Below are 16,683 nucleotides of genomic sequence, written 5' to 3' on the forward strand. Positions count from 1 at the left end.
CTGAAGGGGGGACCTTCAGCACACACAGCTCATACCCGCCTCACTTTGATGAGGCTCTGACTGCATTTTTCAAGCCAACTGTGGGTCCAGCGAACAGAGATGCCATTTAGCCCATATGAACTAGCGTGCTTTCTGAAACTGAGCTACATTATCTCTACTATAGTCCCTGACTTGACTGAGGAACGTTAACCTTAAGCACTCTAACCTCATCATCTAAATTATCAAACTACTTTGCAAATAAAATCCTGAAAGACTAACGTACTGAGTTACTAAACTAATAAGTGAGTACACGCGTGTGCATGTGTGCGTGTGTACATCTCCAATAAAGGCCTCTTCATTGAAGGACTATAATCTACCACACTGGTCCAGTGCATGTTTTGGGTGATAATAACAACTCTGTGTGTGTGTGTGTGTGTGTGTGTGTATTCAGTGACAAATGAGATGTAACAGAAGATGTAAAAACATAAAATAGCATGGAAAAGTTTGTATGTTTGTGAAGTCCTAAAATTAGGAGCATGTTATCCTTCGCAAAACAATGGCAGCAGAAAAAAATGTTGCTACTCTCCTGGAAATACCGTACTCCAGCCTGAAAATAAAAAGCCAATGAAATAATCCTCAGAACCGGTAGAACTCCCGTTAGCAAGCAGAGTCATGGGGGCAGGGCCCAAGTTGCTATAGAAAGGACAGGGGGGTTACTGTGCAAAAGGGGTACTGTTATACCTTCCCTCCAGTATCAATCACAGAGGGCAAGACGTTAAAGTCTGAAGAAAAAAATCCTTTGAGCGGGTAGCTTCCTTAATGGATTGTGGGAATGCTGCAAACATCATATAACTTCGGCAAAGCATTTGTCAACGGACTCTATGATATGCTGATTAGTCAGATATTAACTTTACATTGGATGGCATGACACGGAGGGATATATATAGCTGGCTCAAAAATCATACTTGAAGAGCATTCACCAATTTCTCATCAATTTGGAGAGAAGTATCTGGTGCCATCAGGATCAGACCTGGCTCCTCTATTTTTCAATATTTTTATTAATTACTTGTATAAAGAGGTATTAAAGAATGCTTACCAAATTTACAAATGATACAAAATTGGCTTCAATACCTACTACTCTAGAAGACAGAAGTAACATTAAAAATGATTGTGAAAGAAAACAAAAATTAGCTGGGGGTGGAGAGATCCCAAGTTTGGAAATGGAATTTGTGAGAACGATCTTAGAATAGTAGTTGATTGCAAACTGAGTACAAGCCGGCAGCGTAAGGAGGCCGCAGAAAAGGAAAATGCCATTTTAGGCAGCATCGATGTAATTTCCAAATCAGAGAGGAAGCCACTATCCTGCTTTAGTCACACACCCCTTTGGGCATTGCACCCAGATCTGGGGTCCAGAGAAGGCAGAAGAGGCTCCAAGCAGGACAACCAAAGTGATTGGGGACAGAGGCAAGTCCCAGGAGGGGGAAGCGAAGGCGCTGGGAAGGCGGAGGCTTGAGAAAAGTGGACCGAAGGGCGATCCAACGCTCCTCCAAAGCACCTGAGAGGAGCTCAAGGCCCAACCTCTCTCACTCCAGAGGGCAGGACGGGGAATAACGGGATGAAGCCCCAGGAAGGCAGCGCTCCCTAAGCGTACGAGCCGTCCCGCCAGGAAGCGATGACCTGGGAGACAGATGTGTTCCAGCAGAGGCTAGACGGCCATCCGTCTGGGACGCCTCAACGTAAACTCCTGTGCTGGACACAATGGCCCTCCCTATCGTATTATGACTTAGCTGTGCTTAGTATCCTTTGCCAAACTCAGCTCCATGATAAATGAAGAAGCCCAGATCGTACAGGCAAGGACTCTCCCCTCCACATTACCTTTCCAGCTGACTGGAGTTGGCAATCAGCTGTTTGTACATTTTCTGAGGAGTCCAAAAAGCATGGGAAAGTTGTTTTTTTTATTTTTTGGCTGTATTGAAACAGCACCCCCTTTCCCCTGCCCCCACAAGAGTTTCAGATCTGTAGAAACCAGGCTGGCCTGATCTGCCTTTCAACACCAGGAGAAGACCTGGCTTTTCCTTTATGCTGGGATGTGGCTCTACAGCCTTGCTTCGTTTTTCATCCCTGAGGTGTTTATTACAGTGATTGTGAGGATGGCCAATGGACGTTCTACATCAGTGCTGCCCAACCCCCGCTGCAGTTAGCAGCCGTGGTGTCTTGTGGACATTCATTCCACAGGTTAATCCTATGTTGTGTAGAGAAGAGCCTTCTTCTGAATGTCCTAAATCTCCTCCTAACTCTACCCTAGGATCTTGAGAGAAGGACAAAATCTCTCTGCCCACTTTCTCCAGACCGGTGCTTCAATCATGTTCCCCTTAACTCACCTTTCTTCCAAGCTAGAGAGTCCCAAACATTCTAGTTCCTTCTTGGACTTTTGGACTCCCTTTCTGCCATTTTTCCAGCACTAGTATACGGTTTTACAAATGTGGTAATCAAAACTGCGCACAGTATTCCTGATGCAAAGATACCATAATCTGTATACGGGCATTACACTGTTGGCATTTTATTTTCAGTCACTTTCTTAGAAGATCCCTCACACGGAATGTGTCTTTTCCACAGCTGTCACACATTAAGTTACCATCTTCACCAAGCCCTCCACTTAAGACTCCATGATTTTCTTTGTGGTCCACTACAGGCAGCTCAGGCCCCATCAGCATATGGGTGTGGTTAGGGGCGCATCATTTCACACTTACTTAATCTGAACTATGTTTGCTACTGCTTGACCATTTAGCTAGTGCAAAAAGAAATCCTTCTGGAGCTCTTCACAGTTTCTTTTGATTTTTATCACCCTGAATATTTGAGCGTCATCAGTAACCTTGATCAACTCATTGCTTACCTGCAGGTCAATAACTCCTGCATGGAAAGATCTACAATGTTTGCTAGTTGTATTCCAAGCACAATTTGAGTTGTTGGTTTTCAGCTTGGAAGCCTTCAACAGCGTAAGGCTCAACTGCCCATCTCATCTGAAACCTGACCCACATGAAGGTCAGCGGGGAGACTCTCTTCAAGACGCCCTCATTGGCAGGGCACGTGGGAGAGGGCCTTCTCCTGCATTGCTCCCAAATCAGGAGATGTGCTTAGCTCTTCTCTTTCTGCCGATAGGATAGGAGGCAAGACCTTCCTCTTCAGTCAGGTCTTCTTAGTTTGAATTAATTGTCACATCAATTTTTTTATCATGCCTCAACTGGTTCTTTATTATTAGCAATCCTGAGTGCCTTCTGGGTAGAAAGATGGGATAGAAGTCAAATATATAAGCAGTCCTTCTCCTTTCCTCGTAGCATACTTGTTATCTTGTGTTCTTTTTACATACTTACTCACACCACAATTTTAATCTATAGCAGAGTACCAATAATTTACCTCTGGAGGAAGATTTCAGGTATTATCAGCACTTTTTCTCCTGCAAAACTGTTTTGGAGGAAACTTGCTCTGACATCGCAGTTTTGCAATGCTCACCCATTTGTTGTTGTTGTTGTTTCTTCCTCCTCCTCCTCCTCCTCCTCTTCCTCTTCTTCAGAGGGGAGTAATTCCACTTCTCTACCTGATCAAGTTCTAAGTAAAGATCTATGACTGGTGAGAAACTGGCATGTGCCACTGCAAAAATGGACACATGGTTAGCCAAAAAGGAGTGTGGAGTAGCAGTTAAGAGACCCAAGAGCCACACCCTCACATGCACCAACCTTTCTGGACCAGTTCAGCACGTCTACATGTTCTGCCACCCATCAGAAAGCCACACTTTGCACCTCGTTCTCAAAGGTGAATCTCTGGTGTCCTACACAGGCCCAGTGTACTGTGTCCAACCATCTCACAAGCAAATGTTTTCTCCTGATGGCTTGTGAGAGGACGGATAAGAAGCAGCCTTGCTTCCTCATGGGCAGTCTTACAGGAGAGCAACCAGTGATGGTTCTAGGTGCTTGGCAACACTTAACCAAACTTGGCTGCTTTGGAAAGCAAAGCAGAGGCAGACCTGGTTAGTATTTGGATGGGTGACAACCTGGGAATCCCAGGGCTCTTGGTTAAGCTGGAAGTCAAAACTGATCCCAGAAGTCGCCCATGGAAAACCACTTCTGCAATGTTCCCTAGAAAACTGCACAGTAGTCACTGGGAGCTGAATTTTAGAGGTGCTGCATCTTTGCCTAAAGGTCCTGGCCCTTGGAGGGTGGTTTGAAATATGCCAACAATACCTTGAGCAATTTCTCCTACCACCTGCTTTAGTTGGTGCTACATCAAAAACAGGCCTGACAGACTTCCTGAAAAAATGGCACAAAGAAACAGGGACATAAAGTTCTAAATTCTAAAATATTCTGTATCAACAAAGGCTGATGTGTTAGGGAAACAATTGCTGTTGATGAACACCTCCTTCCAAAGTTAATATTGGGGTTGTGACATCTTGGATTTTTAGCCACAACAGCAAAATGATTTAAGACACTCCCTCCATCTCATTAACCCTACCCAGGAATAAGCAGGAGCAGAAGGGACCATGGGAGCAAAGAGCAGCTTGGAGCGCCTCGTCCTCCCTAAATTTCTCTCCTTCCCTTGGAGTCACCCAAGTTGATGACTATGTGTGGTAGGAAGACACCATCTCCTGCTTGGACCATCCTGAATCTTTCACACTTGGCTTCACTGGATGCTCCAGCTGAGCCCCCAAATTGCAACGAATTGGGAAAACCTTGAGAGGGATAAGAACGCAACTAAAATGCCTTCCTCCCCACTTCCTTCCCTTCTGCCTGCAAGTTCAACTGTAACTGCCTCTTCTTGTTGTCATACAAGGCAAAGAAACGTCTGCTCTTTATTTGACCTCCTTTGAAGTGAAATCCTACCTCATTCCCAGAGCTGTTCTCTCAGCACTCCATGTTCCCTAACATCCTTCAAGAACCAGGTCCTGGATCCTCCACAAACTGAGCACCCAGAATTAACATGAGCTCCTGGCAGAGCAACACCATGACTACGCATTTCATTAATTGCTTTCCACTGGATTTGGTAATTACAGCTAGCCGCCCCCCCTTCACTTTTATCAACTATCAGAATTACCCCATTGGTTGTTTATTTTTGGAGATGCTAGCTAGTTGTAAACATGCCTAGTACGCCATAAGCAAGCCAAAACCATCCTCCTCCTCCTCCTCCTCCTCCTCCTCCTCCTCCTCCTCCTCCACTAGATTTATATCTTGGCTGTCCTTAGGAGCTCAAAGCGGTGTCTGGTGTCTCCCATAACAACAATTCTATAAAACAGTGAGTGGCCAAAGTCACCCCATGAGCCTCCATGGCTGAGGGTGCTCTTGAACACAACCACAGCACCAGACTCAGGATTCAAGATTCAGCCCCTGCAAGACGGAGCCCCTCGCCAACATCACCCGCTGCAGCCTCCCCATACCTTCTGCCAAGCGGAGACCAACCGTCCTGGGCCCGCCCTCTTTACTGCACTTGGACGGTCTGCACAGCGCCAAAGCCATTAACAATCACGACCGGCCGACCCTTCCAGAGATGCCCCAGCTGCCAGGCTGCTCAGAGGGAATGGGCAATCGGCCACAGGATCGTTTACATTTCCTCCCAGGGAACTGAGTAGATCATTAACTTGGTAAAATGCAGAACTAAAAATTACAATTAAACATTTATTCAGTAAGCTTTTCTACCAACATTTATTAGTTTTAAAAACCTAAGCTTATAACGTCTGTCTCTGTGGGGGGGGGTGTCTATATATGAAGGGTCGTCTGGAGGATCTGACTCTTCTCGTGGTTTCTCCTGCCCCGCCTCCGACCTCAGCTTGAAAACAAGGCCCTAGCTGGGCTGCCCTTGCCTGCTTCAGGAAAGTAGCTGGGAGTGAAGCAACGGTGCCACAGCAGAAAGGAGACTTCCTTTCCAGGAAACGCCAGGTCACAGCAGCCGGCATGGCGAACCGGCACCATCGGGCAGCCGCTCTCATCCAGGATGCCACCCGTGACAGCCGCCTCCTGCCGCCCATCCCAGCCCTACAGAGAGGCAGGCGAGGAGGACGCAGATGGCTTCCACTGCTTGCAGCGCTGGCCTTGCCCAGGCCTTGGCCCTCGAGTGCACGCGCTGCCTTCCTGCTCCAGCCCGCCCGCCCTGGCAGGGCCTGTCCCTGCCTGCTTCTGCTACCACATCGGCAGCCCTGCTGGTTCCCAGCCTGCCTCTCTCACCTTGCCGAACTGGTTGGGCTGCTTCAGCCACACCCAGCTCCGTGGAAGGAGCCGACAGAGAAGCTGCCTCCCTTGCAGGCCCCTGGCTGTGCTCCGGCACCAGAGGCGAGCAGGGAGGAGGACTCGAGGGCGGTGGGCTTGAGGAAGGCGCCTGTGGAGCAGCACCAAGAGTTGCCTTAGAACCTTCCTGCAGCTGCCGAGATCCACGGAGCCCGCAGGAGCGAGCGCACCCAGATCCTTGCCGGGGCTCCCCAGACCTCACACGTGCTCCGTTCAGGAGTTAGGACGGCTTGTGCAGAGAACTTCCCCAGCCTCAGCCTGGTACGGAAGAAGGAGGTCTCTCTCCGGCCCCGGCCTGCCACGTCTCCTGAAGCCCGGGGCCTTGGCAGTGGGGCCGAGAGAAATGGGAGAAGCGTCCAGCCCGAGGGTCGGAACCCTCCACTTCTCCCCCTAGAAAACCACCTCTCTCTAGGTGTCTCTCCCCTCTCCGCGGCAGCACGCACACACCCAAATCAGGGATTCCACGAGGCATGATAACTCCGAGGCATGATAACTCCGGTGCTGGAGCTGACTCTGAATTTCAGGGCTCGCGCTGGCAGAAAGCCTCTTTCTGGCTCCAGAAGCATCCCAGCCCAGGGCCTGTGGATGGGATCCAAGCACATCTCGTGTGGCAGCGCCATGGCTGGCTTCCTTCAGCAGCAGGGATTTCTGGGGGCAGCCCCACTGTTTTGACCTCTTCTCCAGGAGAGGTCCCTACAAGTCACCTCTGGGACATTTCAGACAGCCTCTGCACACGGGGCAGGGGCTGAGCCCAAGCCCAGAGTGGCACCACGCACCCCTTGGCAGGCCTGGCTTTGGTTCACGCGGCACTGTAGGGCTGCCTTCGGCTGCTTGCCTGCCCCAGCACGCCCCTGGGCGCTGGCACAGCGAGTGCTGGGGAAGGTGTGGGTACGCAATGGCTGGCGCCAGGGGAGGGGAGGGGAGAAGCAGCAGTAGCAGCAGCAGCAGCTCCCCTGGGGCTGCCCACCCGCTCCTGCCTGGGCAGCTCAGGCCACACCAGGGTAATGCCCTCCTCTCTCCCCGACCAGACGGGCACGCCGGCTCCCTGCGGCGCTCTCCCACGGCCCCGCTTGGTTCACGAGGCCCCTGTGCCTGAGAGAGACGCTGCCCTTCGACCCTTTCCCGGGCCCTGCTCGACCACGCCGCCGGCTCCCAGCCGCCCGGCCCGGCCCAGCCCGGCCCCCTCCCCAGCCCCGCTCGCTTCCGAGCGCCGCAAGGCGTCGCTCTTCCCGGAAGTTTCAGCCCCGCCACCGGCCCCAGTCGGGGTCGCACGCGCGGGGGATCTCTGTCGCGCGAGGAAGGGGACCGGCCCACCGCGCTCAAGCCTTGGCCCTCCGCGGGCGAGGACCGGCCCGCCGCCTCTCCCCGTGGCCGACCTGCCCTAGACCTGGGCCGGCCTCTCCCCGCTCCCCCGGCGGCCGCCCGACCCAGCCCTCCGAAGGCGGCGGCGGCGGCGGCGCACGCCTTACCTTGCGAGGTGTCTCGGGACCGGCCGGCGGCTGCTCCCCTTGGGCAGGCGGTGGGCTGGCGGGCTGGCCGCTGCTACTGCTGCTGCTGCTGGCGCTGGCGCTGCTGCCGCTGCCGCGCTCAGAGGCTCTGTGGCTGGCCGGCGCTCGGCTAGCTCCCACCCACGGCGCTCCCGGCGCCTGATTCACCTCGGAGCGAGCGCGAAGCTCCACCCAGGGCAGCGGAGGGGAAGCGGAGCGAACTCTGGCAGCGAAGTCGGCCGGCGGCGACGGCGGCGGGGAGAAAGCCAGAAGGCGCTCCCGCTCGCTCTGCACATTCCTAGCGCGCCTCCGCCTCCTGCGCCTCGCCCGGCCCACGGGAGCGTCTCCGGAGCCTCGCGGCCGCGAAACTGCAACGGCAGCGGGAAGGGCTCCTGGCCCCGGCGCGGAGCCGGAGAGGGCTCCGCGCAGCCCGGCAGGGGCGGCCGGGCGGCCGGTCGCGCTTCCCCCGCCGCCCCCGGCGTCGCGGAAGACGGGCGCCCCGGTGCCTTGGCGCCGCCGGCAAGGACTCGAAGGCGGGCGGGGAGAGGCCGGCCGAGCGGCCGCTCGCTGCTCTGCGAGCCCCAGGCTCCGCGGCCGGCGGCTCCTGCCAGGACCTGCGCTCGGGCGGCCCGCTGCCTGTTGCGGGAGGCGCCTCCGCAAGGGGCAGCTGCACTTGCGGCGCTCGGCCGCCCGGAGCTGGGAGTAGGGCGGCTTCCGCGGGTCCTGCCCGGGGCAGAGGCGGGGCAGCGGCAAGGCCGAGCTGGAGCTCTGGGCGGGTGCCCGGCGGCGACTCCTCCCCTTCGCCTTCCTGTCGCACCTGAATGTGCTCGGCCGCCGAGAGGCCCCGCGTGGGAAGGCCGGCCGGCCGGCCGGCCCTGCGCGACTCACCTGCCCGCCTGGAGCTTTCGCGTTTCTCATCCGGAGCGAAAGGGCAGCGGCGGCCCTCGGTGTGCCTAGTTACCCCGCTACAAGGTGGCTCGTTTCATTGGGAAGCAGAGGCCGGATCTGTGAACCGAAGCCTGGAGTCCTCCGGTTGGGAGGGACCGTCTCGTCCAGCCCCCTGCCCAGGGCGGGAGTCTTCAGAGCACTCCAGACAGGCGGCTGCCAACCCTTGCTTGAAGACCTCCAGCAATGGAGCTCCCACCTTTCCAGGAGGCAGGCTGCTGCACCGCTGAAGAGCCCTCCCGTCAGGAAAGTCCTCCTCATCTCCTAGACCTCCTTCTGTGAAACCACCTGGCACCTGTTGGCTCTTGACTTTTCCTCCACACCTCTTCCCTGTGACAGCCCCTCAAGTCTTGAAAGGCTGCTGCCATGTCTCCCTGCGGCTCTCTAGGCTGAACATGACCAAGTTCCTTTAACTGCCCTTCAGGGGATTTAGCCTCCAGGCCCCTCGCCATCTTCATCTCTCTTCTCTGCACCCTTTCCAGTTCTTCAGCCTCTTTTTTGTATTGTGGCAACAATAATTGGATGCAGTTTGGGCAGGAAACCCAATATTCCCTCTGCCTCTTCATCAAAGTAATTGACCCAGACCTGGAAGGGTCACCTCCCCAGTCCTTGCAGCACTGAGCACCCAAGCACACTCTCCACGGCCAATTTTCGGGCCAATTCTGTACCACTGTATGCCATGCTACCCAATCTGCACTTAAGCTGTTGCCAGACTGCTACCAAGCAGGGCATCCTAGCCCGCATTGACCCAGCTTGCTTTTCAGTGTGACGGGGACTTTGTCAGAGACCCATTACACCCTTCCATCGGGGGTAAACAACATTATCCAAAGCGCAGAAGAAGAGTAAGAAGTGGAAAGTAAGTGAAACTAGGCCCAGAAGATAAAAGAAAGAGATCCTGAAATCCGATTTACGCCAACGCTACACACGTCTCCTCCTCCGGTTCTCCAGATTCCTCAAAGATCATCCGTAAAGAAGGCAGTACGACCTCTCCCCAAAACCCAAAGGGCATCTCTGTTCACATGACACTGAGCCACAAACAAGGCTTCGGTGTTTGCTTTAGCCTGATGTTGCACCCAAGTGCCTCTCCAGACCACTTTCCCCACTCAAGAACAACGTGCTGACTGCATCTATTTATCTGAGCATCTTTCCTGAATTCCCGATCAGTGTAATTTATGGGCATAAAAAGAGGCTGGGGCAAAACAAGGTCCAGAATAGGATGAATTGTGGATTCGAATCAAGGAGCAAAGTGATGCCTTGGAGAATCCAGCCCAGAGGCTGCTACAAGAATCCAAGGGTGAAACAACAACCACAGCACGAACCAACTGCTCGGCAGCCTCAACAGCAAGGAGCCATCGGGTTCTATGAGCATACGTTAAATGAAAATTGCATGTTCTAAACGTTTTTTTGATGAATGGCTTCAAAGGCCAGGTCGTCAGTTTGGACTCCCAAGATCCCCATGACTGTAGAGACCCACAGCTGGCAGCCATTAAAACAAAAGTGCAAAACAGGAAGGGGAAAGATAAGGTGGTCAGGGTGGACTGCAGTGATCATCGTCTGACCCATGTTCAGTTTAAGACTGTTGGAAAGAAACGCCCACACCGTGGCATCCAGGGTGCAGACCGAAGAATTCATTTGAGAACCATCAGCACAGTTGTGGTAACTGAGCTGGGAACAATTGTACAAAACAAAGAATAAGGGGGTCCCGCTGACAATGGGATAGACTGAGAAATGGAGCCAAGAATGTCCCAGGTGGAACCACTGATGCGTGTATACGCAGCACAGAGGGAACTCAGCTGTAACAGTAACAAAGTCGTCAAATGCGCCCACAGATCTAAGGGTATCACTGCTGTCAATGGATGGTTTGACTTGGCCTCGAACCAGTCGTGAACTCTCTGGAGCACCCTGCATAAAAGCCTGACTGAAATGGGTCCATAAGATTATTGGCAGATGGGTGGGTTAAGGGAAAACTTTTCCCACGAAGATGTGTATCAGCACGTCATTGATATCAGACAGTCCGTAAAGTTTAAGTTTCTTAAAGGACGTGTCAGTTTTGCACTGAGGAATTCAAATTAATTAATCTCAGCTAGCTACAGAGAATGAAGATTTGCAGTCTTGGTTTAACATCAAAGCAGGCCTCCTTCCATCCCAGCCCAGGGGACTTGTAACAATTGATAACCTCTATTAGCCTCTGTTAGTTATTGTAGTCTATATAATATGTATATTATATAATATGTAATTAGCCATGATTCTGTAGGCTGAAAACAAAACAGATTCTTCAGTTAAATAACCTGATTAAAAAATGAACATAACAAACATATCATAGTACATAGCTGCAGCTAACTTTATTAGATTTGTTGTAATTAAAGGTTCTCATGAAAGGCCAATAACACCAAGGAAGCTGAAGGGCCTAATATGACTAGCAAGTCTGAGAAAAATTCGTATCTATTCAGGTCAACACTGAGTTGCTGCCACTCCCACTTCTTGGTTCCGTTCTCTCTACTCCAGCACGTTTCCGTTATCTCCTCCTATAGGCACCTAACTCTCCCCTGCCAGCTCACGAGCCATGCCGCCTCCACCAGAAGGACGGCCTGTCCTGAGCTTTGCGCTGTCCACTACTTCCCCACCACCACTTGCCCCAGATCCTTTTCGCCAGGGCACCCTGCGGGGCTCAGAGGGCGCGGGAGGGGCCAGCAAGGACTCCCCCACAGTCACTGACTTGACCATTTCCGGGGCTGTGGGCTGCAAACTCAGACAGACCCTGTACGCCGGAGGCTCAAGCAGCACCTTCCCGAGAAGGAGATGCTCCGGCCCACTCCCCCAGCCCCTCCCCAGACCTCCAAGAAACGTTTTTCTATTTGAAAAGGCCGGAGGCAGAATGCTGGGGGGAAGGCAGCATGGAGTTGCCATGGGAGGACCAGCAGGCTTGATGACCTTGGGTCAGCCTCTGGGAGGAGCTGGGAAGACCAAAAACCAGTACAGGTCACAGCCACTTCCGTGAGTCTTTACTTGGGAATGTTTAGCTGGTATCGTTCTGCAGTTCTTCTGTTCCCTCTCTGTTTCAGGTGAATTCCTTGTTTCTGATCCTCAGGGTGTGCCTTGGGGTGCCTCTTTACATCCAAGTGTTTTGAGAGTCTTCTACGGGAGATCCTTTGGTGAATTGCTGTTTGTGATTTGGAACAACTGTGTACTTTTCACTTTGCCTGGAACTACCTAAAGTTAAAAAAGGAGTTTGATGTTCTCTTTTTTCATTAAGGTGACTTTAAACTATACTTTGTACTACCAACCTAATGACCCAGAGAGTGGAGTGAGGAGGCCATAGAGTTAAATTCTTTCATCTTTTTCCAAGTAAGCATGGGGGTGGGTGTCTTTTGTCATACACCAGTGTTGGGGGGGATGCCTTTGTTCCTCTGCCACCACCTAACTTCTTGGAAGATGCGTTTCTCCGACAACCCCACGAAAGACAGAGATGGTAGCAGTAACTACTAAGCAGCTACAAGAGATGGGCAGGACATCAGGGAGAGGAGGGTGGGCTCAGCTTTGCCCCAAGGAGAGGCTTGGTGAAGTTTGTGGACTAGAACCAATGCACCCTCATGGCTCTCCCAATACATTTAATCCTCATCCTCTCCTTTCAGGCTGTTCCCGCTACTTTCCCTTGAGTAAATATTTTGTGTGCCTCCATAGCTGAAAATGACTCTCGGGCTCACAAAGATGGCAACAGCAAGTCAAATCAGAGGAAGGCCATCCAAAAAAGCTCAGTCTCTAACAGTTTGTGAAAGATCAGCAAAGAGGGAGCCAGCCTGATCTCCACAGGGAGGCTGCTCCATGGCCCAGCCAGCCCCAAGGATCTGCTCAGACGAGGGTTTGAATCGCCTGACCAATAACCTCGTGCTTTCAGGTTGAGCAAAGTGCCAACATATAGACTTGGTCTTGCAAGGCTGCTCCTTGGGCAAGAGAGGGACCCTGTCCCGGAAGCACTTTCCCATCCTCCAGACGAAGGGTTCACAGTTCAGTTTGTGGGGGGAGGTCTTTCTGGCACACAGACAGAGAAAAATGGGCTGCACGTTTATTGTCCTTGTCTTGTAGGGGTTGGAAGGGGCCGTAGTCCAATCCCCTGCTCAGAACAGGAGTCTTCTACAGCATCCCCAGCAGGCTCTGTTTCAAGACCTCCCACGACACAGATTCCACCATCTCATGAGGCAGCCTGTTGCATTTCTCAACTCTACTAAGGAGATTCTGAAGTCAAACTGAAATCTTCTTCTTTGTCATTTAAACCCACAGCTGTTTATTCAGCCTTCTGGAACAGTTTCAAACAATTCTGCCCCATCTTCCAGGTAACAGATCTTCAGGTACTTGAGGAGAATTATCACACCTCCCCAGAGTTTTCTCTTCTCCAGGCTAAGTATACGCAGCACCTCCAACTCTTCCTCATTTTTCTTTCCAAGTCCCTTATCATCTTGATTGCTCTCCTCTGGACATGCTCTAGTTTGTCAATGTCCTTCCTAAGATGTGGTGCCCAGAACTGGACACAATATTCTAGCTGTGGTCCAGCCAAAGGCAAACAGAGAGGAACAATGTCTTCTCTTGAGCTTGGCGCTCTACTTCTGCTGTGGCATCCCCGGATGACATTTGCCTGTTTTTTATTTTTTTGTTTTTTGCAGCTGCATCACACTCAGGCTCATGTTGTGACCCACTAAGTCACTAAGCACAAGGAGCTGTGATCCAAACACTAAGACGTAAATGTCCCCTTCTACTTCAGGTCCCATCCACCGTATTGTATCCAGTTCAGGGACACACTGGTACAAGTATGGGGGAGGGGCTACCAAGATGGTAAACAAAGCCTTATGAGGAACCTTTGGCCTATAGAAAATATGACAGAAAAGGGAATGGACGCCTTCTCTATTGCCCCAGAGGGCAGGACCAGAACCAGGAGGTTGAAGCTGCAAGGAAGGCCGATCCTGACATCTAGAGGGATTTCCTGACTGCGTGAGCTGTCCGGCAGATGGAGAAGGCTGCTACGTAGTATGGTGCAGCCTCCTTGGCTGGAGGTTTGAAACAGGCTGGATGGTCGTCTGTCAGATATGCTCCAGTTGATCCTGCACTGAGCAGGAGGCTGGACTGATCTCTCAGGTACCCTCCAATTCTAGAATTCTTTCCTGGGTTCCTGCCTCATGGGAAGTTGAGGAAAGGGAAAGGAGGACCTCCAAAGCCCTTTATCACCTTTGTTGGGGGGGGTGGTCTTGGAGCCCAGGCCACGCTGGACTGGAACGTCATCCCGCTGAACCCCATGGATGGCCCAGCCCTTTGGCAGTGTCCTGTGCCCCTCTTTCCTGGCCAGGGTCTGGGGATGGGCTCAGCCTGCTTGCCACAGTGACCCCTAGGGAAATCCTCCTCCTCCTCCTCTTCCTCTGCCTGCTAAATGCCTGGTTTTCCAGTTCAGAAATGGGCGGCCTCCGTGGAAGAAGGGCCCCAGCGGGTGCTGGTTGTCCCCGGAGGGCTCGACTGCCTTTCCCAAGTGGGGGGAAGGAGGAACCAGGCAGAGTGAGAGGACCCGCCGCTGTCGGGCGGCTTCGAGCTCGGGCCGACTGGCCCGCCGCCGCTTTTGCCCTTCCGTCCCAGCGGGCTTCTCCGCCGAGCCTTCTTAGGACCTGAGCCGTTGAGGGTTGAGCCAAGAGCGCCCACTCGCCCCTCTCTGACTGGGGGCGCCGCCGAGGATGCCGCCGCCAACCCGCGCGCGGATCCCGCGGAACCTGCCGAGGGCGCGCTCAGCCCCGCCGGCGCGGGAGGGCGCGCGCGGCAGCTCGGGGGCGCGCTCCGTCGCGCTGGTTGCCGGGCGACGGCCGCACGCGAGAGGGAGAGCCGGGCCGCCAGGGCGGCTCCCGGATCGCTCCCTTTCCGTCCGGAGCTCCCGCGGCGGCCGCGTCTCCAGGTGGGAAGAGCGGAGCCCCCGCTCTCTTCAGCCGCGGCGTCCGACGGGGGGCTCGGCCGCGGGAGAGCGCGAGGATGCCAGCCCAGCCAGGCACGCCGGGTGGCCTTCCGCGGTTCCTTCTCAACGACCGCCCGGACGGGAGAGAGGCGCCCCGGGGACGCGGCCCGCTGCTTCGCGGTCGGAGGGGGCGCTGCTCGCCTCTGGGATTGGCAGAGGGTGGGAAAGTTGGGAAGCTGGGGTGGGAAAATAGCCAGCCGCGGAAGGCAGAGCGAAATAAAATTGGAACGACGCGGGTCGTGGATTAGAGCGTCTGGGATGGGTAGCCGATTGCCCCTTGAGTGTCAGCCAGCAGCGTGAGGAGGCTGCCCAAAAGGCAACGTCGCGTGTCCTCCAAGTACCGCCCACTTTGCTCTCCTTCGGCCAGATGCCTTCGCAAGTGCAGTGTCCAGTTCAGTTCCAGACGGAACCAGTTCAGAGAAGGCCAGCAGGTTGGGAGATCGAAAGGAAGTCGTAGATAATCAGACTGGAAGAGCTGAGGGTGTAAAGATGCCTGTCCCCCCCCCGCCCCGCCCGTTCTTCCAGGTGCTCAAGGCTGCATGCCTAATTACCTTCCCAACAACCCTTTGAGGTTGATGGAGTGGGGAAAGAAGGATGCTGCCGTGAGCTTCCAGGGCTGAAGGCGGCCTGGGGCCTGAACCCGCCCCCTCCTAGTCCCAGTGGCTCCACCCAGTCAGGGGCTGTCAGTAACAAAAATTCCTCCCAGAGCTCAGTGTAATTTATTTTTATTTTATGTTTCTAAATCAATAGATGGATGTTGGGGTATACACTGCAGTTACCGATTGGAGCAGCCTGTAACCCCAGTCAGTAGATGGCATGTTCTAAAGGCAATGGATCTCTCTGTGTGTGCCCCCCCTCCCCACGCCCCTGTCCACTTCCATTCTTAGCTCAGCAGCATGAGTTCCAAGAGAGCTGCAGGAAGGAGTCCGGTGAGAAAAGGAGCGAAGCCGACTTCTCCTGGGAAGCCGTCCGGAGCAGCCCCTGGGAAGCCAGGTAGCAGAGAAGTCGGGCTTGGGGAGGCAGGCTGGGCAGGGAACAGGCCGAGTGCCCGAGCAAGGGGGCAGCCAGTAGGCCTCAAGGGAGGGCAAAGAGCTCTAGAAGGGTCTTGCTGGAGTACCTGAGGGGAAGATAGAATGGCAAGAGGGGGCTAAGAAAGGGGAAGTGAGGCCCATCCCTCAAACACAACTTTCACCTCAGCTTTGGTAACAGAAACTTGGAGTTGGGGGAGCCAGTGGACCCTGCGCTCAGTGAGGGCAGCAGGGGCAAAGGCAGAAGCAGCCCACTGGCCCCAGTGATATTGGAAAGTTCTGTGCCAGGGGAATCGGCTGATCAGCCAGTCCAAGATAGGGTGCTGCCAAGTAGCAAGTCCATTTTGGATCTGTGCCTTATGCTGCACCGTTTGGCTGAAATGTGTCTTAGTTAGAGGATACCTCTTGGGGGAAGAACCCTTGACCTGAAGATGGCCTTTGTCTCAGTATCTGAGGTGAGGCTTTGAGCGAAGTTAACTGAAAGTATCTGCTTTACAAGGAGTTATGCAGCAAGACTGCGGACTTGTTTTCCTTTTTTTCAACCTGGTCTAAAAACAAGTCATCGTCTTATCACTGGCACAGGTGGGCCCAGGTGGAATTTGCAAGCCGGAGCAGTGGTCTGTGGTCAAAAATTCTTGGCCCTCAGTCATTCCCAAACAAAGAGGCATCATTCAGTGGGCCGAGAGCCTCCCTGCTGCTCCCTCATTGGCTTACCAAAGGTCTCCCTGCATCTGGAACACCTTCCAGGCCTTTCCTTCCCCGCCACCTTGAGCTCGGAAGAAACAAATTAAGGGTCTGGCAGTCACACCCCAAAGATTTCCAGGGCCCTCTTTCACTTGCCAGTCCGTGTGGCAGTAAAAAAATTCAGCTGAGGTCACTGTGTTGCCAAACGGCTTCTGGCCAGCTTTCCTTTGAAGCCCCCCATGGCTTAGCACCATGTACTTTTTCACTGGACCATGCCTCCTGACCAGACCAGCACCCCCACCCCACCG

At 53.6% G+C, this 16,683-nt stretch overlaps 2 protein-coding genes across 2 annotated transcripts in view; one reads left to right on the top strand and one right to left on the bottom strand.

Moving 5' to 3' along the window:
- The window catches only part of SACK1H (scaffolding CK1 anchoring protein H), a 29,915-nt gene extending 21,465 nt beyond the window's left edge, over window positions 1-8,450 (bottom strand). Inside the window, exon 1 of the mRNA XM_088148703.1 lies at window positions 7,718-8,450. The gene's annotated coding sequence lies outside the window, so the exon portion shown is untranslated. The remainder of the gene's footprint in view (window positions 1-7,717) is intronic.
- A 7,109-nt stretch (window positions 8,451-15,559) lies between these two features.
- The window catches only part of IQANK1 (IQ motif and ankyrin repeat containing 1), a 31,906-nt gene continuing 30,782 nt past the window's right edge, over window positions 15,560-16,683 (top strand). Inside the window, exon 1 of the mRNA XM_088149276.1 lies at window positions 15,560-15,656. Within this exon, the coding sequence (XP_088005402.1) occupies window positions 15,560-15,656 (97 nt within the window). The remainder of the gene's footprint in view (window positions 15,657-16,683) is intronic.

The sequence above is a fragment of the Python bivittatus genome, unplaced genomic scaffold (assembly GCF_059951505.1).
Source record: "Python bivittatus isolate LINGU-HERP-01145 unplaced genomic scaffold, Pbiv_v1 ctg000590_np1212, whole genome shotgun sequence".
NCBI lineage: Eukaryota > Metazoa > Chordata > Lepidosauria > Squamata > Pythonidae > Python > Python bivittatus.